Raw genomic sequence first — 27,705 nt, forward strand, 5'->3', positions numbered from 1 at the left:
TTGTGGAGTATTCATCAGAAAGGCTGGAAGGAAGTGATACAACATTTTTAAAGTGCCAAAAGAAAAGTACTGTCAATGAGGACAGAGGACTAAAATCATTTGCTGCCACCATACCTGCCCTACAAGATTGCTGACGGAAGTCCTTTAGACCAAAGGAAAGTGATCACCAGAAAGAAACATGGAAATTGAGAAATGAAAGAATAGCAGAACTGATAAATATCTGGGCAAACACTATTTTTCCCTCTTGAGTTCTTTAAAATATGTCTGGCAATTACAAGCAAAAACTACTATTGCCTGACGAAATTTTCAATATACAGATCTGTAATAGACAGACTACTATAAAGCAAAAGAAGGGTGAAGGGATCCATATGGTGTTAAGGTTTCTATATCCTACTCGAGGTCATAAAACATGACTTCTAAGTACGCACGTATATGGTAATTCCTAAAGCAACCATTAAAAAAAAAAAACTATTCAGAGAGACCGTTAAATTGAATACTGATATTTTGTGTTAGATTTATAACCTATAGTTAGAAGCTTACCTTTGAGCAAATCCAGATACAGAAAGGAAAGCTACCTCCCAGAAGTCTTGACTGGGTGCTTGAAAAGAACAAGCTACAGTGTTTCTCAAACTTGAGATCACTCAGGGATCTTACTGAAATGCAGATGGTGTAGGGCAAGTGTAGGGCCCTAAGTTGTACATTTCTAACAAGCTCCCAGGTGTTGCTTATGGCACTTGTCCAAGAGCCACTCCTGGAGTTAGTGAGGAGCTAGCCAGCTATGTCACTACTCAAAGAGCTTTGTATTCCACCTGGAGATCCTATTATTATTACTTATGTCATATCATTTAACTCCTAAAAAATGTTTATGTTCTTTATTATTCACGTTTGTGGTAATACATTCAACAAGGATATTTTTAAGAACTCAGAAAATATAAACCTTCGTATCAAATGGTCTGGGGAAAAAAGGTTATATAACCAAGGCCTAGAAGTGTCTTTATAAAAATCAAATATAAGAATTTTTTAAAAATATATTTTTATTGTTTTTTAAAGATTTTGACAGAAAGAGACAGAGCAAGTGAGCAAGCACAAGCAGTGGAAGTGGCAGGCAGGAGGAGAAGCACACTCCCCGTGGAGCAGGGATCCGGATGCGGGACTGGATCCTAGGACACTGGGATCATGACCTGAGCTGAAGGAAATGCTTAACCAACTGAGCCACCCTGGTGTCCCTAAAAAACAGGTTTTTACAATGCTGATTAGAAACTTGTGGATATTCTTGATTGCTATCTTGGTGGATCAACTTTACTGAAGATAGACCCAAATCACCATCACTTAGTGGTCAAATTGCAAATACTTGAACTTCAATTCAACTTGAATGACTGCAAGGCACATAATGCAATTTACCTGATATCCACGGACAAGGGTAGTCTGTAATTCTTTTAAAATGTATTGTAGGTAACGCACACCCAGATCTTCTATTATTTTTGCTAGAGTGCTGCGTGCAATATCTCTGATTTCCTGTGCTCTGTTCTTGAGGAGGGCACATACTTTCAGCAAAATACTAGAAAATGAAACATTGAAAAGCACTAATCAAAAAGCAAGCAAATAAAATTACATCCTTTTGTCTCTTATTCAGTACCCCAATTTCCCAATTAGGATTCTAAATCACAGCAAATTGTGACAGTACTTCTCTTCCTCACAAGAATTTCAATAGTCAGAAAGAAAGAAACACTTTTTGAGTTTCACTGAACTTTTCTAATTTGTCACACAATATACCTTGGCAGATTAGCCTCCATAACTTCTTGAGGAAGGGACTGCATCAGTTTAACCATGGCAAAAGCTAAAGGAACTCGAACTACTTCCTCATCATTCACAACCTTAGATTTTATGAGCTTGTGTTCTTCTTCCCTTTTAGTCTGTAAGAAAAATTTAGGTTAAAGTAAAACAAAAATAAATGAATGGGGGCCCTACAAACACTAGTGCAACCTTGCAGTTGAAAGATAAACTCTTTTGATATATCTTATGACCATTTCTAAGTTTATCATCTGAAAAAACTAAATTATGCAATTTGAGAATAACCTTTTAAAATTATAAAAATAGTAGGAATAAGGTTTTTTTCCCCAAAGCAGCAACCAGAAAAAAAATAAAGCCACATTTTCACTGACACAGATTAACACTGCTGTGAAATACATAAAAATCCTAAGAGATTTCTATCAATTGGGATTTTTCAAGAGTTTACATGACACTTGTTGGTATATAAGAAATACAGCACCTCAAATAAGTTATATCTACAAATATACAAAATGATCATGTCAATATTTTATACCAGGTGCTGGTAAACTTCTGTAGAGGGTCAGAGAGTTAATATTTTTAGCTTTATGGTCTTGGTTGAAGCTATTCAACTTTGCTGTGGTAATGCAAAAGCAGAATTAGACAATATATAAAACAGTAAGTGAAACTGTGTTCCAATAAAAACTTTATTTACAACAGGCTGCTGGACAGATCCAGCCAATGGACCACAGTTTGCCAATCCATGTTTTACAACTGAAGGAAAGGCTCTGACTTCATGAGAATCCACTGTTAACCAGGAAGAAGATGAATTTTGAACATTAGAGAAGTGCCCAAGATGTTGATAAGGGAAACATACTCTAATTTTTAAAAATTTTCTTTTCTTTGGAAATGAGATTCATCTAATTAACTGCTTTGGAGATAGAGAGCATTTATCTACCATATGGAAATCATAATGAAGGAACACTGATGCTTAGCTGCAACAGGAGAGGAATCCAAACATGATGAGACAAATCAAGGGAGGTAAATTCTTAAAGGTTGAGGTAAAAGAAAATCCAAAAGCTGAAATCAATTAATGGTTAGGAGCCTCAGTCTGTCAGGACCCCACAAACATCCAGGTTCACAAAGACCTCCTGAACCCCAAACAGAATGATTACCGTAGATACGAGGCATTTGTGGAGTCTGGGTAGGATATCCCCAGTTATCGTTCCTTGGATATTTTTAATTGTTCTCTCCAATTCTTCCTTATTCCGAGGAAGGAAAGAGATAGACTCCATGATACACTCAGGTTCTTTAGCTGATGTCCCTTCACGACTAGCTGGATCAGGGTTTTCTAATTCCTTGTTGTCGTCTGACAAAGTTTTACATTTGTTTTCCTTCTCTTCCTCATCCATTTGCTCTAATTCCATGGTTTCATGCTCTGGCAACTCAATCACTTCTATTGTGTCTAGGTTTAGTAAACAACAAAAGTCACCTTAAATCAAATAAGGAAACAACACAGTTGTGTTACATAGTCTTTCCCACCAATATCTAATAAAAACTATCTAGTTACCAGTATGGGTAGGTAGGCAGGGTAAGTGATGAGGAAACAGCACTAAATGAAAGGGTTATGGTTTTTTGCTTTCTTACAGTTTGGAGCCTAGTGAGAACAGAGACAGGTAAATGGACAATTATGAATGTAGGACAGCAAGTACAGGGTACTTTGGGAACACACCAGGAGACTAGGCCGGAAGGAGAGTCTTAACCAAAAGAAAGCTTCCAGGGACGCCTGGGTGGCTCAGTGGTTGAGCCGTTGGCTCAGGGCATGATCCCAGGGTCCAAAATCGAGTCCCGCCATCAGTCTCCCTGCAGGGAGCCTGCTTCTCCCTCTGCCTATGTCTCTAGCTCTCTGTGTCTCTCATGAATGAGTAAAATTAAAAAAAAAAGCTTCCAAAGTACTGTGGGTGGAGGTTTCCAAAAACAAAAACCTATATTTATGAGCATGAAAAACATAATGACAACCAACAATTCTCATGCAGAAATGTCCCTTACTATATAGGGTTCAGTTTACTAAAGAAAATTAGGCAGTGCAGTACTATGGGGCAAGTCTAGGCTTGGCTCTGCTAACAATCCATGTGACCACAGTCAATTAACCTAAGCCTAGTAGGCTTTGGCTTCTTTATCAGTAAGATGGAGATGGCACCTACCTTACAAGGCTATTATGAGGATTAATTGAGATAAAGTTTAAAATGCACCCAAAATATGTTTGACAATGCACTGACTTTCAAAAATGGTAGCTTTTAGTCTTTATTCTGTTTACTGGCCATGTAGCTTTAGGAAAGTTACTTTACATTTTTGAACTGTAACTAACAACTAAGGTTCTTATAAGATTCTTATGAGAACAAATGAGATAGTATCTATAAAAGGCCTAGGTCATAGTAGGCACTCAATAAATGTTTCAAACTTCAGTCATATCTAAGAAGAGAGATAGTTAAGCAAATTAAGTATTTTAATTTTTAATGTTTCTTTTTATGCAAAATTGCAAAATGCAGATCCCACTGCCTGAAGATAAACCATTGAGGGGCTTTAGTACATTAATGGTTTAAAACACAAAATAGTTCCTATAAATTCACCCCAGTCTTTGTTATTAATTAGCGTGGCTCTATAGTAATTTTACTGTGAACCAAAGAATTAGAAAATTTTGAATAGGAAGGAATGCTGGGAGTAGTGCAAACTGAAGGCCAGAATATTTCAATGTCTTTAGCAAAAACAATTAATCTATTCACCCATTTAAGTGTTCATTTTTTTCTTTTAACAGGTTAAGGAAATTTCTAATTATTCCTTATTTGATATCATGGATACTGAATTTAATCAAATGTTTCCCTTTTGTCTCATCAAATGACCACATTTTTGAATGCGTTCAATTCCACTAACCAGTTATAACAACTTTGTGAGTTTGTGGAGGCTTCCTCTATCAATCATCTCAAATAGCAGGCATAACATTGAAATTACCCATTCCTTAAATATTTATAGAATTTGCCTATAAAACTGTGAACCTGGTATGTTCATCAGAAGTCTTTTAATTATAGAGTCAATTTCTTTAGTGGTTAGAGAGAGATACACCCAGATTTTCTATTTCCTCTAAAGCCAACTTTTATATTTTATTTTTCTAAGAATTTGTATGTCTAACTCAAGTTTTCAAATTTGTAAGTACTGGGACACCTGGGTGGCTTAGCAGTTAGGCGCCTGCCTTCGGCCCAGGGCGCAATCCTGGGGTCCCAGAATCGAGTCCCACATCTGGCTCCCTGCATGGAGCCTGCTTCTCTCTCTCCCTGTGTCTCTGCCTCTCTCTCTCTGTCTCTCATGAATACATAAATAAAATCTTAAAAAAAAATTTTTTAAGTACAAAGATCATAACATTATTTTACCTTTCATTTAATTGTGACCTTTTAAAATTTCTAATGTTGTTTATTGTGCCTTCTATTTTCACTGACCAATCTTGACAGAGCTTTGCCAACTTATAATCTTTCAAATATCTATTTCTAGATCTGATGATCCTTTCTTATTGAATCTACTTTATATTTCATTAACTGTTGCTCCAATTTTTAATTCTTTTAAATTTTGCATTCATTGCTTAATGTGCTTTCCATACATGCAGGTGTAAAACTGGATTTCTACATAAGTAATCTACAGCTCAGATTTTTTGGACCAGCCTTTTCTACTGCTAAATAAGTTTTTACACAAATTTTCAAACCCTCTGCTTTAACTTTCCCCTGACTCATTCACTAGTCACTGCTTATAGGAGCAGAAAAAGATGGTAACCTCAATTCTGTCATCTTTAATTCATTATCATCAATTATCCAAAAATAGAATGGAAATTTAGTTTAAGAAAGTTTTAAAAACTTACTTTCCTCATTCTGAGCTTTTCTCATTTGTTCTTCAAGAGTTCTGTGGTCAAAGTGGAATGCTTCTAACACAATTACTAGCAAACTGTTAAAAAAAAAAAAGGTACAAAGAAATGTTTGATTCACAATATCATTTGACGATTACAAGGAAACATTTAAAGACTTATAGACATTAAAATTATTTTTATCAGCTTTAGTTATTTTTGACTTTAACAAACATTAGCATAACTTCATTAATAGAAGGTAAAAGTAAACTGAGATTAAAGAGACTGCTTCAGAAAATAATCCAAAATTGATTCTTTTCTTTTTCTTTTTTAAAGTTTTTATTTCTTTATTTGATAGAGAAAGCAGGCACACACAAGCAGGGGGGAAGCAGGCAGAGGGAAAGGGAGAGCCTGCCAAGCAGAGAGCCTGATGCAGGGCTTGATCCCAGGACTCTAGGATCAGGATCTTTGCCAAAGGCAGACACTTAACTGATGGAGCCACTCAGGTGCCCCCAAAGTTGACATTTTAAAAATAAAACAAAAATAAGAAGTTTGACCATACATACCTGACACCCAACTTTTGATTGATCTGTCCTGTCTGTAAAACATGAATGAAATGTTTCAAGTAATATACATATGCTGACCAAGAGAGATGTCTGCAAATAGCTCCAATAACTTCTGTGGCAGCAATGGTTATATTTTCATGCTGTAAAACAAATCCAGAGCATCAATACAAAATAAACATTTGCTAACGAAATACAGGGCTAATTTCATACAGTTAAAAGCTTAGACAGTAGGTGATCAGCAATTACAGCAGAGTGCCCTAACCATACTCCATTTCCCCTCCTAGCTGTAGGAAAAGATGCTGTCAATTAAAGGAGTGACACTGTACTTTAGTATGCTTAAGCCTACAGGCTGTGTCTGAAATTAAATTCATGTGTAAAAAGTTGACAAATGCTAAAGTTAACTTTAATGCACAGCTCAGCATTCAAGAGTACACTGCCTTGGAGACAGCTCTTTCATACCATCAGAGAATAGGGACTGGATTTATCCTCATACCTTAAACCAGAAAAGTAGACAAAAATATATGAAACAGCAGTTTTCAGATTTTGGACATCAAGCAGTACAGTTCAGTGTTCCTTGAGAGAAAGGCAAATGAAGTGTGTCTTATAATTGCCCTAATTCACTGTGTGAAAAGAACTGTCAGGTTCTTTTCATAGGAGGAGAAACACACAAAGGGCTCAGTGGTCTCCCTGATGTACGGAGGCAGAGTTGAGGATGTGGCCAAGTAGTGTCCAAAGGGCAGAGCATCAGAGAGGAGAGAGCTACACAGAGAGGAAAGCTGCACAGGCATACCAAGAAGCAGCAAAATACCTCTCACAAGAAAAACCAACCAGTTGAAACAGATCCCCAAATGACACAGATGACAGACCTATAGTAGACAAAGACAGTAAGACAAATGATGAAATTACATTCTATAAGATCAAGAAGGGAGAGGAAAGCAAGAACATATTAAGCAGAGAGAGATAAGAAATAAAAAAAAAGGCCCAAACTTAATGTCTAGAAATGAAAAAGACAGTTCTGGGAGGGAAGACACACTGGATGGGATTAAAAGCAAATTAGAATCTGCAGAAGAAAAGATTAGTGAACTTGGAGATATAGTGATACAGAAATGAAACAAAATGAAGCCCAGAAAACTAATGGAAAAAAAAAAAAAGAGCCTCAGTGTATTTAGAACAAGTCTGAATGGCCTAATATATTCTGGGGTCTCCAAAGGCAAGAAGGGGACCCAAAAGTATCTTTGTAGAAATAATATCCAAAATTTATGTTTGAAAAACACTACAACTCAGTAGATCCAAAAAGCTCAACAAACCCCAAGCACAAGAAACAAGGAAACTACACTAAGGCACACTGTAATCAAATGATTTAAAACTAGTGTTAAAGAGAACATTTTCAAGGCAGCCAGAAAAAAAAAAAAAAGATACACTCAGAGGAACAAAGACAGGAATGACTTCTTGTTGGAAATTATATAAACCAGAAGGTAGTAGAGCAATTTTCTTTAAAAAACAGAAAGAAAAAAAAAACTTGTCAATCTAGAATTCCATACCTAGAAACAGTCTGTAAAAGCAAAAATGAGAAAAGATAAATAAAAACTGAAAGAATTCATCAACAATAGAACTGTGCTACAAAAAAATTTAAAGGAAGTCTTCCTGTAAGAGTAAAATGATAAAGGATTATGTCTGGATCTACCCAAAGGAATGACTGGAAAATTGTAAATAATTGGAAGAGACCAGAAATTATAAATACGTAAGCAGATATAAAAGATCTTTCCTTATTTTGAAAATCTCTTTAAAAGATAATTGTTTAAAGCAAAAATACTAACAATGTATGGTATGGTTTAAAACTGATACAGAGGTAAAACCTACAAAAAAACAGCTCAATGATAACTAATAAGCCAAGAGAGATAAAATCATTTTAAAAAACCAACTAATCCAAGGGAAAAAAAAAGAGACAAGTGGAAAAATAAATAAAATCAATGATTTAAACCCAACCATATTAATAATATTAAATGTAAATGGCCGGGGATCCCTGGGTGGCTCAGCAGTTTAGCGCCTGCCTTTGGCCCAGGGCGCAATCCTGGAGTCCCGGGATCGAGTCCCACGTCGGGCTCCTGGCATGGAGCCTGCTTCTCCCTCTGCCTGTGTCTCTGCCTCTCTCTCTCTATGTCTATCATAAATACATAAATAAATCTTTAAATAAATCTATAATAAATAAATAAATAAATAAATAAATAAATGTAAATGGCCTAAGACTAATGAGAAGGCAGAGACTGTCAGATTCGATAAAACCAAGACCCAGTTATACACTATATACTAGAAACCAACTGTAAATATAAAGTGATAAATGTTAAAAATAAAACATTAAAAAGATACATCATGTTAACATCAATCAAAATAAATATAATTTATGTTTTGCATCTACACCTTTTCCTATTTTGCTGCCATCAAAGTATAAGTTGGTTGTGCTTACTGACTTTAAACTGGAATTTAGAGGAGTACTTTTTTATTTAGGTAATTCTTTAAAAATTTTTGAAACAAGAGGAAATCTAACTTTGTACAACACCATGTGATCAACACAGTGTAAATTCAAGTCACAAATCCTGATATCACCTCAAATACACTTAAATTTCTGGGTACTGCTTTTCATTAACCTAATCAATAAATATCTATCAAGGCCTTACAACATGCCAGACAGTTTTTGGTACTATGTAGTAAAATAGTGAAGACAGTCCTTAGTTCAAATACTGATTCTCATTCTGTACATCTTTGAGAAAGTTAAATATCTCACTTATTCCCAGGTTACTTTCCTATAAAAGAGTAACAAGAGTCCCCACAGGGTTAAGCTGTGGTGAGGATGAAGTAGGATTATTCCTTTAACTGGTATAGTGCTAAAGAAAAGGTAGCTATTGTTGAATTCATTTCTTATGAGCCATTTGGAAAAATAATGATTGTTAATGCTGATTAATGGCATTTACCATAATTAAGTCTTATGATACAAAAATAAAAGTATGCTATGTTGTAATGTGATCATTTATTTCTAAGAGGGGAAATATTTTGTGGCTGGCCTTTCTGAGCTAATAATAGTTAAAATAAAAATTAAAGCTACAATTTATACAGCATTTACAATGTGCCAAGTACCATTCTGAGGGCTTCAGAAATATTTTAAATCTCTAATTATGGTGACAACATCAATATGGATGTTACCAACTCCATATGCATTTTGGAAAAGTGTGTCCTGGTATGGGTAGAGGTTTAATGGTTTCTAGATCTCATGTCCTACCTTGAGCATTTTCTCATCAAAAATTGGAGTCATGGCATAAGGCATGATGTAATTCTGAAGAGTTTTAGAAGATAGTACAACTTTGCCTTCCATTAGTTGTTTTGCCAATTTCTTCAAGGCTCTTGCTCTTCTGTGAATCTGTGAGTTAAATAAAGTAAGAATTAGTTACTGAACACACTTACCCACAACTAGCTCCATTTCAGCATGTTCCTTTTCCATGAAAAGATTAAAGGAATGAAATACAGGCCATGTGTTATGTAAGCCTGTAACACCTGTGCCTTGATTTGCTTCCAGAGATAGAATCCACGGCACTTACTTAATGATAGAGCCTAAAGTATTTATACATTATCTTAGAAAATGGCAGAGAAATATGACGCTATTGTTTTGGTTTGTAAACCAAAAAAGAAAACAGACCCCAAGAAAATGATCATTTTCTGCGCTAATATGACTGACAATCGAAGACCAAGGAATGAGAAGCTCAAAACTTTTTGGAAAATTGTATCTTTTTAAATGAGCAGAACAGTTTGAAATTCTTATTTTATACACAGGAAAAAGAACAACACAGAACTGTCTTCTACCTGAATGTGTTTCATATTCTCAAAGAAGTCCATTTCTGGATCATGGCAATCAGTAAGCTGCACCAAGTCTTTAAATTCTGGTTGATCTGGAAAGGTTTGAATTAAACAGGAAAGCACTGTGGTATAATCCTGTTGAATATTCTGCAAATGCCAAGTTGAGAAAATTTTTTTTTAAGAATTTGCTATCTAGGTAATACTAAGAAACACAGGAAAAAAAGCTACTATAATTTTTTTTTGTACATTTTTTTTAAGTAAAATGTTCCCACTGTAAACACAGAGGGGGTCACTCTCCTTCCTATTCCCACTCTCAAGAGTTTGGAAGTATTGATGCAATGAAGTATTTTAATTAAACGTACTAACCCTGATTGCTTTTCAACAACAGCATAAGTAGGGAAAATTAAAAACGAAACCAAAACCCATAACAGTAGTACGTAAGAGACAAAGATACAACTCCAAACCCAAATACCTCTATCTGGTTCTTTAATCCTTTCCTTAACTTCTCCAAGAGTGAACGATGAATGATTTCCCTGTATTCTTTCTCTGTGACATTCAAGGCAGCTAGCTTTTTGATGATACTCATTAGGCACATGCTGGCATTATCACTTAAAGACATGTCTCCTAACTGGAAACAGGAAAAAAAAACCAAATTATTCTGTGTAATAACTATAATATGGTATATTACTTTCCAATGGAAGAGTTTATAAAATGTTGCCTCTCTTCTATGCAAACTCCCTCCTAAGAAATGTCCCCCAAGTACATCATACCTAAGGAAGAACCCGATGTAGGGCTAGGCAGGCATACCTCAGAGATACTATGAGTTCGGTTCCAGGCCACCACAGCAAAGTGAAAATCACAATAAAGTGGGTGAAATGAATATTTTGGTTTCCCAGTGCATACAAAAGTTATGTTTACACTATACTGTAGTCTATTAAGTGTGAAATAGCATTATGTTTAAAAACACAAGGTACATACCTTAATTAAAAAATACTTATTATGATCTGTGATTTCAGTATGTAATAATCACTGATCACAGATCACCATGACAAATATAATAATAATGAAAAAGTTTGAAATAACTTGAGAATTGCCAAAATATGACACAGAGATATAAAATAAGCAAATGCTGTTGGGAAAATGGCACTGATAAGAATTGTTCAAAGCAGGCTTGCCACAAACCTTCAATTTGTAAAAAACAAAAACAAAAACCCCCAACAGTATCTGCAAAGTGTGATAAAATGAGGTATGCCTATAGTAAATAACTTTGAAAAATCATGCTTACTGAAAAATAAAACTCTGATTAGGAAAATATGATGAAATAGACTTTTCAATTAGTTTTATTTCTCCAAGCAAAAAGAACAAAAGCACTAAGCCAGTTTTCAATATTCAATATCACATGATCACTGAAAATAACAAAGTTGGCTGATATAATTCTGGTTAGTTGTGTTCCAGTTCCTGGTTTGAGCAATGTAGGTAGTGAACGTGGAAAAAGTATTGCCAGCTCAGCCAACCAGGCAGTGATGTGGAATTCTCTGTGCTGGAATTTGACATGAAGTATGAAGAATTAGCCCCAGATGGGGAGATTACTTTTTCATATATTACATAATTACATAATATCAGAGAATAACTATAAAATTCCACCAAGAGATTACGGATACCCTTACATAGTTAACAATAAACCAAGGGTTTTATTTTCCCCAGTTTTGGGTTTTAATTGAGTGACAAAAACATAGTATTTAATATCGTCCAAACCCTTTATATTTATCAATAAAAGAGGGCACATTGTCAAGTAATATAGAAATGAAACTTCAAAAAACTGATATAATTGAAATACTATAAAACTCATCCTTTTAAAGTGTACAATTCAGTGCTTTTATAGTATATTCACAAGGCTATGTAACCATCACTGCTATCTAACTTCAGAACATTTTCATCAGCCTCAAAACAAAACCCTGTACCAATCAGAGGTCCTCCCTCCCCAAGCAGCCCTTGGTAACTACTAACTTACTTTCTATCTCTATCAATTTCCCTATTTTTCTTTTTAAATTTCCTGATTTTACTACACAGCTTTCAGATTTTTCAAGGTGCTTCCACATGCATTATTTTATTCAAGATATTGGTCTTTTAAATCATGAGAATGTAAAATCAATCAATCAATCAATCAATCATGAGAATGTTCTCATATGGTCTTCACCAAACAAAATAGCCTGCAACTAAAAGAAATTTTAGTTATACTATATGTTGGCAAATTGAAATTTTTTTTTTTTTGGTAAATTGAATTTAAATTAAAAAATATTAAAAAAATTTTACACAAAAACTCGTCTTGCTCAAAACACAAATTAAGAAATCAGGTCACAGTTGTGTTATCAAAACAACGAGAAGCAATTCATAAATTTTTTGCTATAAAAACCTACCTCCATATTATAGAAACAATTATGCATAACTGGAATTAGGTAGTTAACATCCACAGTTTGCATCTCTTTAATGTAAGAGGCGATCTTCTGGAATGTTGAGAAGCGAACATCAAAGTTGATATCATCAAGATGTCTTTGATCAAAGGCGTTAAGCTACAAGAAATAAAAACATTGAAATACAGAAAACATAGATGAAGGTATATAAATCTTAAGGAAACAAAAATGATAATACTTTTGAAGCAAAAGAGAAATAAGACTTTCTCTCTTACCTTGACAACATCAGTAATATATTTTAATCCATTCTCAAAATCAGAAAGCGTCTAAAAGGAATCAAAATAGTATATTATTACTGAATAAAATCTTAACTTTTCTGCCCCCCTCTCTTCAACTCCCTCTTTCCACTTAAATTTATATGAAACATCATATTGGCACCAAGAAAGCTGTTAATATGTGTTATACGTCAGATATCTTTTTTAAAAGGGGTGTGGTTTGGGGTAAAAATGAGTATTACAGACCTGGAAAACTGTACAAAGCAATTGTCTTGACAACTTATTCTTAATAACCGAGAAGAGTTTTGCTAGAGGCTTGAGGAAGCTTGTAGGCTCCAGACAATGTTTTAACAGGTTTTGTACTGTCACCAAAATATCAACTTCTGTATCCTTAAGAAGAAATATTAAGAGAAACATTTCGGTAATTTAGAAAACTGGTCAACTTGACTTTATTATATACCACAGACTCTCTGTCTCAAATAAATAAATAAATTCTTAAAAAGCGGGGGCGTGGAGGGGGGACCTCGGTAGTTCAGTTGGTTGGGCGTCTGCCTTTCGGCTCTGGTCATCATCTCAGGCTCCTGGGAGTGCATCAGGCTCCTTGCTCATTGGGGAGTCTGCTTCTCCCTCTGCCTCTGCCCCTTCCCACCCTTCATGGTCTTTCTTTCTGTCTCAAATAAATAAAATCTTTAAATATGTATTACTGCATAGAAAACAATCATGAATAAGAAGCACAAGTAGTAATTATAAAAGTTATTTTATAGGCCTTTAAAAGTTCTTAGCATCTTAACATAAAATCCACAATAATGTCCATTAACAATTTCTCCCTTTAATTCTAATTCTAATAGAAAATAGAATAAAACTGTCTACTGTCTAGTCCAAAGAAAAATCCACACTTCCGGTTATCTATAGATTTGTGGTCTCCCTACTCCTGAATTACTGTGTGGTAAGAGATAGTGTAGCTACTAAAGCTTCATTAAATTTGAGCCACAGGAAGACTTTTTTACTTGAGATTGAACTAAGGTTTGAAAACCATCTTAGAAACTCAGCTACAAGTGATATTAATATAGTCTGACTTTTCATTCAGTTCTACAACTGTGATCCATATATACGATGCACTTCTTGGGCTCCAGATTTTTTACTGATCAAAATGAGAGAGGGAAAAGAATCGTGAAATGCATTGGAAGCTAAAGAAAGGATTGATGATGAATGCTTTCACCCTTTTGCTTGCCCCCATTCCTACCTCTGTTCCAACGTTTCTCCTCTGTTTTTAATTTTATATTTCTGTGTAAAGTCTTTTCACAAATACATCACAGAATCTAACCACCAAAATTACTGCTCGCTGATTAATCTTAATAATAAAGTGCCACTTTAAAGACAAAGCCAATGTCCTGTGAATTTATACCTGAGCAATATTGCCACGTTGGAGGAAAGGAAGGAGAAGTGTAATGAGTAGAGAACTCTGTTCTTTGTCTCTCATGAACTTGCTGATCCTAGAGAAGGGGAAAAACTGATATGTAAGGAAGACATACAAGTTAAGAATACTTCTCTAAGAAATTAAATTTTGTAGAAAAACATGTAACAGACACAGGCGGTTTTTATGTGTTCATGTAGGAACAGTTTAACACACTTACTCAGCAGTATCTACTTTCCAACTTCAGGTTCACGGCTACTAATCTAATTTCTCTTATAATGTCTGATTTTATAGGTGGGTCAGAGTAAACACCGATGCTATAATTTGACCTATTTCTTTTACAAAGAAAATAACATTAAATGCCATTTTAAGGCTTTATGTGCAGTATTTCAATTTAACTCCCACCAATACCCTTCAATGTAGGAATTATATTTAGCCCCATTTTGTCCAAAAAATCCTGAGACTTAGAGAAGCTGATGTCACATGGCTAAGAAGCAGTAGAGCAGGCCTTTCAAACGTTGGTCTTCCTGGTGTCTAATCTCTTAGCCTCTTTTCACTAGCATACAGCCTGCGATAAAATTTAATGAGTGTATTTTGTGTGGTTTCCCATTCTGAATAACTTAGAAATGCAATAGTAAAAATAAAAAATTTCAAAGAAGTTCTTGAAAGACTCAAATATATCATTTTTGTCATTGTTGGGGTAACAGAAATAAACTGTAACAATTTAGAGCTGAAATAGAAACATTTTCTGCACTCTTGTTTACCAACCTTGCTACAGAAATCACAATTATATATTATTAGGTCTACTGCCAAAGAGTATCTTTAAAAATCTTTGGAAGATCTCCACTCTTAAAAAACAAAACAACCACAACCTGCTCTTTTAAATGAATTATTTTTATCAATTAAACTTAAACAAATATGAAAACCAAGTGATCTCATGTAACTCAAAATTCTAACTGAACAAAATACACAAATCTACTAGTCTACTTTAGAATTTTGAAGACTGTTCTTTCATAATAAAATGAAGATGCCATAAAAGTTTTCTAATGAATATTCCAGGAGAGAAAGGAATTCTACATTAACTTGAAAAGGGAGGGCATTTAAAAATACTGAAAACCTTTTCAACTTGTTATTAAAATAATTGAAAAACTAGATACAATTCAGCAAAAATTAAAACCACGGATAGTAATGTTATCTTTTAAGGACCAGTGTATCACTTACTTTGATAGAATGCCAAGTTCCTTACTGACTTGTGCCCTATTCTTTTTCTTTTTCACCTTTTCTGCACTTATTGTGGTTTTGCTGAGATACTGGAGAATTACAGGTACATGAGGCAGAATTAATCGTCCTCCCATCGTGATAGATTCTGAAAAAACAAAAACAAAATCAAAAACAACAGTGATGTTTTGATTTTAATTAACTATTATCTTAAAGGATAATCACACACTATCTTCATAAGGACAAAGCACTCAAATTTTTATAAATATTTAACAAATTTAAACTCCAAAGATTATATTACTTATTTTCTTAGTCATAATAGATGTATTATTAGCTAAATTAAAAATTTACGTAAGATATCCCTGAGGTTTTATTTAAACCGTTTTTGGTAGTAGTAAAAGAACTGCTAGGATAATATGACAGGAAGAATTCAGAGACACGGCAGTGGAAGTCCTTTAATAATTTCCTGATGGATAGTTGAGTGTTCTGGAGCATAAGTAATCTAAATTTCTACTACTGCAAAGAAAATTCAGTTTATATGAATTGGCATTAATTCCTATTATCAAAAGAAACTCTTTTGATAATATAAGTAATTAAAAGAGTCAAATTGTATTGACTTTTTCCTTTCTGAGGGCACAAATGCTACTTCAAAAACCAGGACTCATTTGCTTTGTACAGCACACATACCATCTGCACTTTCTGTGTATATGCATCCAGTTACTGGCAAGCTCAAAAGTGTTTCTGTGGGTTCAAAATCTGGAAGGTTAAGAAGGTCATCGGCTATATCCATCACCATAGAGGCTGTGGCTTCAGAGAGATTCTTTGCTGAGAGAATTGCAAAAACGTTGGTTAGGATATCATACTCTGGGTACCCAGGCTTCTGTTTAGCCAGGAAAGGGAAGTATCTGCAAAGAAAAACATTGAAATTGTCATCTTATTTCTCAATACATTTATTTCTGAAAACATATTCCATATGAATTTTCATATTGAGTTTATATATATATATGAACACTAATAAGATTACTCAAAAGGGAAATTACTTTAAAATCTAAAATTGGATGGATAATTTTAGGCACCTCACGAACATTATAGTATTTAGGCACTTTATGTATATCTCTCATTTAATCCTCATAACATCTCTATAATGTGGTAACACTGTACCCACATTACAGATAAAAACCTGACTTGTCTAAAGCCACTAAGCTAGAAGTAGTAAAGCTGAGATGTGAGCCATAGTCTAACTCCAAAATCTAAGCCTTTTCTAAAAGAAATGTATTGAAGACAGGCTATTTTTTTATTTAGAAACCTTCTAGAACATGAATGTTCATACACTCACAAAAAAAACCAGTGCTTCAAACATGAGAATCAGGAGTACAGACCAAAGAAACATTTGCTGTACCAGGATATGCAACATTCAGAGATCAGGATCATTTTTTGGGAGAGGTGGGTGAATCCATCCCCAATTATCAAAGATGAAAGACTCACATAAATGATAGGAGCATCCTACCCAGAGAAAACACACCAACAGGGTAAAGAGCACAAAGGCTTTCCACCAGTGGAAAACCAGCAATTGTTTTACATCAAGGATGTAGTCCTCTTAACAATCAACAGGAAGGTAAAACCAAAAAGACTCAGAGTATGGTTTCACCAATTTATCACTGTTGGAAAAAGAGCTCAAGCACCTATAATATACTTAGTAGTAACAAACTGAGGAAAAGTTCTAGGTGGTTGTATTCATACATCTTTGTCCAACAGGTATTACGCAGAGCGTGCGCAGGAACCAAGCAGGGTCCTTTACATGTTATCATCTCTATTATCAGTAAGGTAGGTACTGCTATTATTTCTATCTATTCTACAGGTGGTGAAACTGAGGCTCAGAGAGGCCAATTTTGTCAAACAACCTGCAGTGGTGCTAGGATTTGAATCTAGGTTTGTGTGGCTTTGGAGACTGTTCTCTTAACAGTATGCAGTACACTGTCTTAACATTTTTTCAAGCACAAAAGGTGAGAGGACTGCTTTGATTGCTGCCAAGGTCCTAGCAAGAACCCATTTAAACTCAATGCAACTTCTAAGTGACCATATTGTGTTTACTAAACAGCAGTATAACCTGATGCCAAGGTACACTAGACATGCTCCGTGTACGGCGCTGTCAGAAATTTCAGTCACTTTCAAAATGTAATGAATACCGGGCAGCCCGGGTGGCTCAGCAGTATAGTGCCGCCTTCAGCCCAGGGTGTGTGTGATCCTGGAGTCCTGGGATCGAGACCCACATCAGGCTCCCTGCATGGAACCTGCTTCTCCCTCTGCCTGTGTCTCTGTGCCTCTCTCTCTTTGTGTCTCTCATGAATAAATAAAATCTTAAAAAAGAAAATGTAATGAATATTGACTAACCACGGATTAAGAGGGGCACAAAATCCCCTGTGGAGGGAGATGCAGTAATAAATATGAAACAGTCTCTGCCCTCAGGCAGCTTTAGGTAGGTCAGCTATTAAGAGATGAGTGTACTAATGGTGGCATGTGATCATAGACCCTTCCAGGGGTGGAAAGCTCAGAGGAAGGAGAGATGGAGCCTCATGGAGGCCATGGCAGTCAGAACCAGAGCAGCTATTAGAGAGTGGCCAGGGACATTCCTGGTCTATGCTGGTTGTTCTGGCTTAATTATTTATAGCATCTCTTTTCGCCCTCAGGCATACAGTTGGGATTATATAATCACTCTAGTTAGGGAGCAAGTTTTTGTTGTCCTGAGATCACTTCACTTCTGAGACAATTTAACCTTAGTTATAAGCTTGAAGATACTGGCTATAGTTCAGCTCTACTTGCATCTGTCCAAATACAAGGTAAAATGCTCAACTTCTCTGTAGATGAAAACCTGCTGAAATGTCTGGCACTATGTAAACTGTAACCATCCTTCAAAATGGATTTTTTTTTTCTTTTTTTTTACTGAAGAATCACATTCCAATGAAGGGGTTCTGAAATATTCTTTCTTCAATTCTCCCACACACAACAATATACGCACATCAGCTGTTGGAGATTTCAAATAAAGTTAATCCATCCAAAGATTTCTTTCACATATGAAAACATTTTTTTACATACCGAAAAATTTTTAAAAAGTTCTGCAGCATACCTCCTCTATTGCTCTGTGGCTTCTATTTTTCTCTGACCCATAATGAGAGAGAAACTGCAGAACATATGATGAGGTAGCATCCAGTGATGAAGGTCTGTACCCTAAGTAACAAATGATCCAACTAATATAAAAGGGAGTTACTATTGCCAGGTCTTCTTGGATGAGATGTCCTTCATGGGTCATTTGCATACAAATTATACAACTATAAAGCATTCCTCAAGCATGCCTATGAAGTGCTGCTTATAAATGTCCAGTTACAAGACAAGATAGGAAACTACTTTCTCAAGTTGGGAAATAAGAGAGTCCTTACTACCAGTAAAAATATTTTAAACAGGTTTTCCTGAGGAAGATGATGTCAAGGTATTTGGTTTGTTTCTGAGGACTATTTAATGACGTGGGGTAATATTCATGATATAAAGGTACATAAAAAAATAAAATCAAAAGCCGGTTATATAGTATGATACCAATTTTGTAAAAAGTGATGCCCAAGATATTAAAATGTTGGCATTTACTGAATCAACAGTTTTTTTTTTTTTTAATTCTACCTTTCATTCTTCAAGACAGATGAGGGCAAACTTAAGTCTGTTTCCATCACTGAGATAAACAACATATGTTTCTACACTCTTCAGGAAATGTGCATTAGGTCTGTGACACAAGCATCTCTGAACCATCTATGGAGGAAGGTCCTGTGAACAGCTCATAATGTCCTCAAAAGGATGTTGACTTATGACCATGAGAGCTCTCTAAATATTTGGACGTAGTTTCATAAGAACAGGAGACATCTAGGAAATCTAAATGGCCTGTGAAAATTTTCTGATTTTAAGTGGTAACTGGGAAAAAGACATAGAATGCCAATTACAAATCAGTTTTTATTTTTAAGCAAGAATTCAAAAAATAGTATTATTTATATGCTGGCATAAATACAGGTATCCCTGGCTTTTCAAAAATTCATGTTATAACCACTTTGCTTTTATGAAAGAAGGTGGTAAGCTAAAACAGACTTCACCATTTGTTTTGCAGCAAGCCGTTACAGGGACAGCATGCACCTTTTGAGCAGTGACAGTGGCCCCTGTCAGGTTCCTTCCCTAGAAACTACACTCAGCGTGTCTGCATTCAGCCACCAGAGCTGTGAACTGTGTCTGGGAGCATCTGTGCTTTATCTCAATTTATTTTGTGCATCCCTTAGCAAGATGTGACCCAAGGTATTGGAAAAGCTTAAGAGAAGTAATTTTTTGGATCTAGGAACACTAAAACATTCTTCCATTTTAATTAGTAGTAATTACCTCTTTGTTTGATGCTATTTCAGCTTATGAAAGGTCTCATAGGAATGCTCTACTTTCAGAGAGCAGTGAGAACCTGTATCTGCCATGTTTCACGTTCTGTTTTTCCCTTTTCTGGGCCAAATCAAACTACTGAAACAATTACTACACATTAGAAGAACATCCGTATCAATTCCAATACTTTTGATTTTTAATGAAACTGAACTAGTAAAAGTATATAAGTTTTGCTATAATATATACCCTACAATCTTTAACTTAAGTTGTAAAATGTTATTTTACCTATATTTTCTGTTTTTTAAAATTATAAATGAACAACCCAAAGATATATCATAAAAAGTACCTCTTCTCTGCTCTGGGGTACCCAAACCTCCACACTTAACATTAGTAGTTTCTAGACATTTTCTACTTCATTTTATATTTATATGCATGCACAGGTATATTTCTTGGATTACATTGTTTGGCAACTTGTATTTTTCTTTAAACTGCATATTTTGAAATTCAGCTGCCTTATTCTCTTTAACTGCATCTGTGGTATATCACCACAAATTACATTATTAGTAACCTTGACTCATTCTGGTCAAACCTAGTCCTTTAAAGTCCTTTAAAACACTGTCCTTTTCAAAGGTGGGAGAAAAACGGTCATACCTTGCATTTCTGCTCCAGATACTAATTAGTTTCAGCAGAGGAGTAGGAAAATACTGACTCTCAGATCCAAGCCTTCTGATCTAAGACAAAATTAAAAACAGAAACAAAATAAAAACATATACAGAATTGTTGGGAAAATACAACTGAAAAGCAGGACCAGTATAGAAACCACACCAGAGGGGACGCCTAGGTGGTTCAGCAGTTGAGCATCTACCTTCAGCCAGGGCATGATCCCAGTCTGGGGATCGAGTCCCGCATTGGGCTCCCTGCGAGGACCCTGCTTCTCCCTCTGCTTGTGTCTCTGCCTCTCTCTCTAAATAAATAAAATCTTAAAAAAAAAAGAAAAAGAAAAAAGAAAAGAAAAAAAGAAACCACACCAGAGGATAAAAAGCCAAGGGGCAGAGATTAACATTTAACATTTAAAGGAAAAAAAAAAAAAGGAATCCAAAATAATATCTACAGGGGAAAAATAACAAAGATGAGCAAGAAGTGCTAGACATTTAAAAGGAAGGAGGTACTGTAGGTTTCAACTGGTTAGAAATGACAGAGCTAAAGCAGCTAGAATTCCTAAAATCAAGTCTCCTCTAAACTCTTTTTAGCTATAGTTTCATCACAAAATGGTTACAAACAAGGAAATATGTAACAAGAATATCTGTATTTTATCTTCGCAAAATCCAGAGACACATCATTGAGGTGCTACAACAGTTACATTCCATTTGCTTAAGAGACACAACCATATTCAAATTGACCTTAAGTATAAATGTCATGGTATTACAGAAACCAGCTCTTGAGCTTTAGGTGACAGTGGAGGCAAGAAAACAGTTCTAAAACTTCCAGAAGCAAAGAAAGACTCGCCGTAAAAGAAAAGACCAGGACAGGCACTAGTGTCTGGGTGTGGACTGCCCTGGTTAAATAACACAATAATAAAGGAAGAAGCAGAAGGTATCCATGCAGAGTGTAGTAACAAAGCTCACCTGGGGCCAAACGGCGCCGTGAAAGACAGCATCAATTTCTTCTGTTCTGAATTGGTAAGACTCCCAATCCAAAAAGATGTCAGTTACCATTTTGATTCCAAGACGTCTTAAATTTTTCAGTGGGTTAATAAACCTGAGTTGTATCTGTAAAACAAAGATCTTCCCTTAAAAAAAAAGTTATTTCATTTTTTATCTTTGATTCCTTAAGGAGGCACTATTGCTCAGATGACTAAAAATCAAACTGGAAATCCTATTATTAAGTCTTGTGACTCTGGCTCTGAATCACATGGAAATTCCACTGAGCATTATAGTATTGCTGTTCTCATTGAACAAAATGGGAAAGGAGAGACTTAAAAAGATCAAATGGTGAGATGCGCTCCATTATGTTAAAGTGTCCGTGAGGAGGGGGGATCACAAGTCAAACAGCTGTCTTGTGTCCTACATTGTTGTATTTCTTTATCCAACTAATTGTCTCAAATAAAACCCTGATTTCTTCCTATGAACAGAACATTCTAAATAAAACAAAACTTTTTTTTAGTTTTTGACATCACAATGCCTTAGATTAGGGGGAAAAATTAAACCTTTATATCAAATGAAAGTCACTTTCTTTTTTGTTTTCATAACTTGTATTATTATTTTTTACTTTTTCTAAAGCTAAGAGTTTTCAATTATTCTTGTAACTTAGTCTAGGAGACTAGTTAAAAGAATTTACTGTCTTTCTATGTATTAAATACTTCATACAGTATAAGAGAATGAGGTGCCTGAATCAAGGCATGGGAAGATCTCAAAATATATAATTTAAAGAAAAATATAATTTGAAAAAAATCAAAATTTATCTGTTTAGAAGCACAAAGTCTGGAGTGGGTGGGAGTCTGAATTAACAGCAAACCTCTTTCATAACATAACTACTTCTAGTGGCACCCCCCTTCCCTATGAGTTACAAAATCATAAATATGTGGCCAGTTTGTTCAGGCTCTGAGTAGAATAATTTACTCAGGCCCCACCAATGACCCCAATGGCATGACAGCCATAGTTCTGACTTCAGCTTAAAATCTCACTGAAGGAAAATGTATTAAATTATGTGACAGACTGAAAATGACAAAGATACTCAATAGGAGAGGAATTATAAATTTGAAAAAAGGAAAAGCTTCATGAAAGAGGTAGAATTTCTAGTGGATCTTAAAGGAATGTTGTAAAAACCAAATATATGGGGAAAGGTGCAACTTCTGATTGTTTTTCCATTTGATTAATATACTGTGGGCTCTGGATATATAAGTGGCAACTTATTTTTACATGGGACTTAATTATCTACAAAAATTAAACACCACCACCCTGAAATTTATGAAGACAACACAATAATATAATGAACATCAAGTTTTATGGCCATAATATCATGAAAAAAATGAATAGGGAAGTTATACTGTCAGGAAAACTGGATACTTTGATCAATGGAAGTATCTGAATCTAGGACAACACATTTTAAAGGCAAGTGAAAAGGAATAAAAATTTATTAATATGCCATGCAAGGTCTCAGGTATCATCATATTTCATGTACCCATCAGACTTCTACCATCTACTTTTGGCTAATTATCTCTTTATGCAAGTTACAAAGACAGGAGATAACAGGCAAGCCCCAGGGGATACAGTTGCAGGTCACTGTGCTTTGCTTCATTTCTAGGGCAGTATTTTCATTATCAGCTCTGTCATGTTCACTGAGAGATAAAAATTATTACTGCTTTTGAAAAAACATGGTATCATGATCCCCTGGAACAAGTTTAAGAAACTAACCTTAGCAAAAATATGATATCAAGTCAGATACCGCCACCTTCTCCCTCTTCCCACTGCCCTGTGTAGGATCCACATCTGTTACTATGGTGCCAGCTGCCCAGTTTAATCAATAATTTTCAGTAAACTTGAGAAAAGCCCAGGAAGCAATTGTAGACTCTAGTTCCAGAGGAATAGTCCATATGCCTGAGTTATTCCATTGTTTAAATGTTCCAAAATAATGAAAGCAAAACCAAAACAACCCCTGTGATATTCACTTCAGTGTCAGTCCATGACTTGGAGGAACTAAAAGATACAAAAAATGTAAATGTGTAACTTAGCTCAAACCCACCAACAAAGTTTAACTTACTTAAGCAGTATTACTATACAGTAATTCATTACGGTACCTCAAGGAATTCTTTGAACTTGTCCAATATTTTTTTTTAAAAGCTCCAAACTGTCAAAAAGTTTAGCACCTCACTAACTAATGATCTATGAAATTGCATAAATGACTTTTTGAGTTACTGACTGTTGACTCAGGAGTAAAGCTGCATTACTGAGTAACTTCTTCTAAGTTAACCAACAAGTCAGAGAACTTACACGGTTTATAAAATCTCTAACCTTTCATGATTTAATATATCCATATATAGATAAAGTCATTGTCACTCACTATTTGGCACAAAATGAAAATTCTCAGAGTTCTTCCTGTGGCCATGAAGCTCTTAAATAACAGAGAGAAAGAATTTCCCAAGACTTCTTTTCAGCTTCCACTGTTGCCTGCCCCCCAAGCCTCTTTCCCACAGAGTAAGCAGAGTGAAATTTTAAAAACATCAGAGAGACCTTATCCTGGCTTCAAACCTTTTCAGGTTTTCCAGTATACTTTGGAGTCAATCCATGTGGAACCCATAAGCCCATGAGGCCCCACCTACCTCTCAACCTTATGTGATAGGCTTCTTCTCGCTCCTTGTGCTCTAGCTATCTTGCCCTCTGTTCTTAGAATGTGCCAAAGCGGTTCTACCTCCACAACTTGGCACCACTAGTCATTTTTCTCTGCTTGAAATGTTCTTCCCATAGCTGGGTAAATACATGAGTTCAAATACCACCTCCTCAGACACGACACTGACCATCCATTCCCAGTTTGGTAATTTTCTATCACATCCTCTCATTTTATTTTAAATTCTTCACATCCTCATGTCTCTCCTCAACATGCTCATGTTTTCCTCTACTTTTGTGAATCTATGGAGTATACTCCTACTACCTTTTTTAAGTTTTTGGCTAATTATATCATCTATGCCACTGCTGGGTCTGCTTCTATTGACTGATTTTTCTCCTCATTATGAGGAAAATTTTCATCCTTCTTAGCATGCCTGGTAAAACTTGACTGGATGTCAGACATTGTGAATTTTGTTTTCATTTACATCATTTGAAAGCTTTTGAGTTTTGTTCTCATATGCAATTAATTTGTTTGGGATAAGTCTGATCTTTGTCAGCTCTGTAAGGTGTTGCCAGGGCAGCCTTTACTCCAGAGCTAATCTGGTTCCCCTACTGAGGCAATCCCCTGCCTAGGAATCTTCCTGGTGCCTTGGGCATTAGGAGGATTCTGCTCTAGCTGTTGAGAACATGAGCTGTTCCTAGCTTGTGTTAGAGGACTGTGGCTGCTCCTCTCTCATGGTTTCTCCATATCTCTTCAAGGTGGATCAACAGGGACTAGATTTGGCCTTCCCTCTCAAGCAACTAAAAACTAAAGGGAATACATGAGACAATGATTTTCAGCTACTAGACAGCAGGCAGCAAAGGACAGTCAGTCCTGAGATGGTAAACAGATGAGGTAGAGTCCTGTACGTCCCCCAGATTCCTGCGGGGAGTTTCAGGCATCAGTGTGAGAAGGAAGAGTCCAGGCTCAGGTCAGTCAATGGATATAAACCTGTCTCATTCCCCACCTAGAATGATGTCTGGTAGATAGGAGGTGTGAAATAATATTTATTGAATAAATGGACAGGAATTTTTGTTTGCTTTGTTCACTGTTCCATTTCCAGTGCTTAGAACAGTGCCTGTCACATAACAGGGGCTCAATTAATATTTGTTGGAGGAATGAATGAAAGAATAAAGAAAACAAAATGGTGCCTAACAAAACAGAAGATGTATTCTAAATCCCTGGAGCATGGTAACCAGAGAATATTATTTACCACTAAAGCAGATTTATAACTGTGTGTGGCCCAAAAAACAGCCTAAAATTTTGGCTGTCAATTTTCAGTTATCATGACCATATCTGAAAGGCAGTTGACCAGGCATATCCATAAATCAAATGAAAAGATTTTATCCCAATTAAAACCATGCCTATTTATCATTAACTGAGAATTTACAGTAGAAATCTGAGTCTAGATCTTCAAGTCCCACAAAGAAGCCTTTAGTCCATAAGGACATTAAATTTCCCTAAGCTCTCCAGAGAGTATACTTATGCCCACATACTTCTTCCAACAGAATATAAATATATTGCCTTTAATGCAATTCAGAAAATATTTACTGAGCACTAACTTGTGAGGCCTCTGGCAATTAGGTGGCTGCCAGGTCTTGCTGCTTCTCTGTCTTTATTCAAAACGTTGCACTTATACCAGGCAAGCATTTACTTTTAAAAGACCTCTGGCAACTCTTATCTCAAAATAACAAGAATGATATTATTAACAGTATTTTGTTCATTCTCCAACCATTCTGGATAGTGCTGGAAAATATCCTATACCTCTAAGCTCTTGAAATTAAAATAAGAAATATCAGCTCAACTATCCCTGACTTGAGCTTCTGAGATGTGTACAAAACTAACTCACATCCTATTATTTGAATCTCTTTAAAATATACAAGTGACACACAGCTGACCCTTGAACAATGCAGGGGTCAGGGGCACTAATCCCTACACCGTAAAAAAATCCATGCATAACTTTTTATTCTTCTAAAACTTAACTACTAATAGCTTACTGTTGCCTGGAAGCCTTACTAACACCATAAACAGTTAACACATACTTTGTATGTTATATGTACTACATACTGTACTCTTTATAATAAAGTCAGCTAGAGAAATGATTATTAAGAAAATAATTAGGAAGAGAACGTATATTTATGGTAGTGTGCTGTGTTTATTGGGGAAAAAAATCCCATTTATAAGTGGACTCACACAGTTTAAACCCATGTTGCTCAAGGGTGACCAATAATTTGCATTCTCCAACTACACATAAATATTTAGAACAGTGAAGACTGCTAGATATTCAGCTCCCAACCAATTTTCCGAGTGAAATGCAGACTCTTACTGGCCCAAGAAGAAAGCAACTGCAGTGAATCTCTCTCACCTTTTCTCGTTGGTCGAGGACGTGTGATGCAGTTGCTGTCAAGCATAGCAGTATCTGCAAAATCTTTGGTAAGTATGCACTGATCAGATGACTAATGTTCTTCAATACTATTTCAAGGCTATTTAGAATACCATGCTGACGACCTAAAGGCAGAACTTTAGACAAATCCAAGTCTTCTACTGCTTGAATGACAGCAGAATGGCATTCTCCTAGATGGCGTGTAAAAGCAAATATTAGTTACTTACTCTCTAATTACAGCTTCCTCTTAATTTCCCTCAATGATACAGTATTTTCTGTTCTAATGATTTATAGATGATAATATACTTTCCTAATGTATTTTCTCCTGATTCTCTTACCAAATATTCAATGAGCTAGGCATGTTGGGTTTTAGTATTAGCACTTTGTAGATGAGGAAACTGAGAATAAAGGAGAAACTTGTGCCAGGACTAAGTCTCTAAGCCCCATTCTCATCCTATTTAGACTACTTCCCCAAACCTGAGTTATCAATAGTCTTTTGTTCTACCTAGGGACTTCCTATACATTTTTCTCATTCTCAGCTTTCACTGTCTATGTTGACTTGAGCAGTTTCAGAGAAAATGTCCTGTCTGCTACATTAGAAGCTTCTCAAGTGCTGAGAATCAAATGTTTTCTCTTGCCGCCCCTGGTGAATGAATAAAACAATAGTCCTTTATAAACAGGTACCAAATTGATTCTATAATTTACTTAAAAGACTTGAATTGTTATTGCTTGAGCTTTACTTGAAACCAACTGGTATGGAATCATGAGCTTACTAATTCATACACCTAAATAATCTAGCCAATAAAGAGTATCATTTATAGCTGCCCTCTTACAATGGAAGTTGTTTCACTGAGCAAAAAGCCTTTGTCTTCATCAGGGCCAACTTCCTTCACAGGGCAATATTATACTGAACAAAAACATTTTAACAGCTGAACCCATTATCACAGAAAAAATACAAAACTTCATCCAACACATTAATGTACAAATAAATACCTGTGTTTGCCCAAGGCAAAGCAATTTTGGGATAAGAGTAGAGATTCTGTAGTCAGAAAGATCTGCCATTTTTTTTTTAAAGATTTTATTTATTTATTCATGAGAGATACAGGGAGAGAGAGAGGCAGAGGCACAGGCAGAGGGAGAAGCAGGCTCCATGCAAGGAGCCCAACGCGGGACTCAATC

The 27,705-nt window shown here is 35.6% G+C and overlaps 1 protein-coding gene across 4 annotated transcripts in view; it reads right to left on the reverse strand.

Annotated features, from left to right (window-relative positions):
- Window positions 1–27,705, reverse strand: part of UTP20 (UTP20 small subunit processome component) — a 95,223-nt gene that overhangs the window by 19,515 nt on the left and 48,003 nt on the right. For 3 of the 4 annotated variants that reach the window (XR_005985193.1, XM_041738210.1, XM_041738208.1), the window contains exons 27-43: window positions 26,509–26,717; window positions 21,407–21,550; window positions 20,433–20,512; window positions 16,071–16,288; window positions 15,387–15,531; window positions 14,157–14,244; window positions 12,998–13,141; window positions 12,752–12,802; window positions 12,483–12,635; window positions 10,538–10,693; window positions 10,072–10,212; window positions 9,494–9,631; window positions 6,220–6,359; window positions 5,672–5,754; window positions 2,943–3,259; window positions 1,774–1,913; window positions 1,402–1,558 (exon numbers count right to left, since the gene is read on the reverse strand). Coding sequence is in view for 3 of the 4 variants with exons in the window: in XM_041738210.1 (XP_041594144.1) it covers window positions 1,402–1,558; window positions 1,774–1,913; window positions 2,943–3,259; window positions 5,672–5,754; window positions 6,220–6,359; window positions 9,494–9,631; window positions 10,072–10,212; window positions 10,538–10,693; window positions 12,483–12,635; window positions 12,752–12,802; window positions 12,998–13,141; window positions 14,157–14,244; window positions 15,387–15,531; window positions 16,071–16,288; window positions 20,433–20,512; window positions 21,407–21,550; window positions 26,509–26,717 (2,504 nt within the window). In the remaining variant the exon portion in view is untranslated. The remainder of the gene's footprint in view (window positions 1–1,401; window positions 1,559–1,773; window positions 1,914–2,942; window positions 3,260–5,671; window positions 5,755–6,219; window positions 6,360–9,493; window positions 9,632–10,071; window positions 10,213–10,537; window positions 10,694–12,482; window positions 12,636–12,751; window positions 12,803–12,997; window positions 13,142–14,156; window positions 14,245–15,386; window positions 15,532–16,070; window positions 16,289–20,432; window positions 20,513–21,406; window positions 21,551–26,508; window positions 26,718–27,705) is intronic. The other variant, XM_041738209.1, reaches the window with a different exon arrangement.

This window comes from Vulpes lagopus, chromosome 23, assembly GCF_018345385.1.
Source record: "Vulpes lagopus strain Blue_001 chromosome 23, ASM1834538v1, whole genome shotgun sequence".
Lineage (NCBI taxonomy): Eukaryota > Metazoa > Chordata > Mammalia > Carnivora > Canidae > Vulpes > Vulpes lagopus.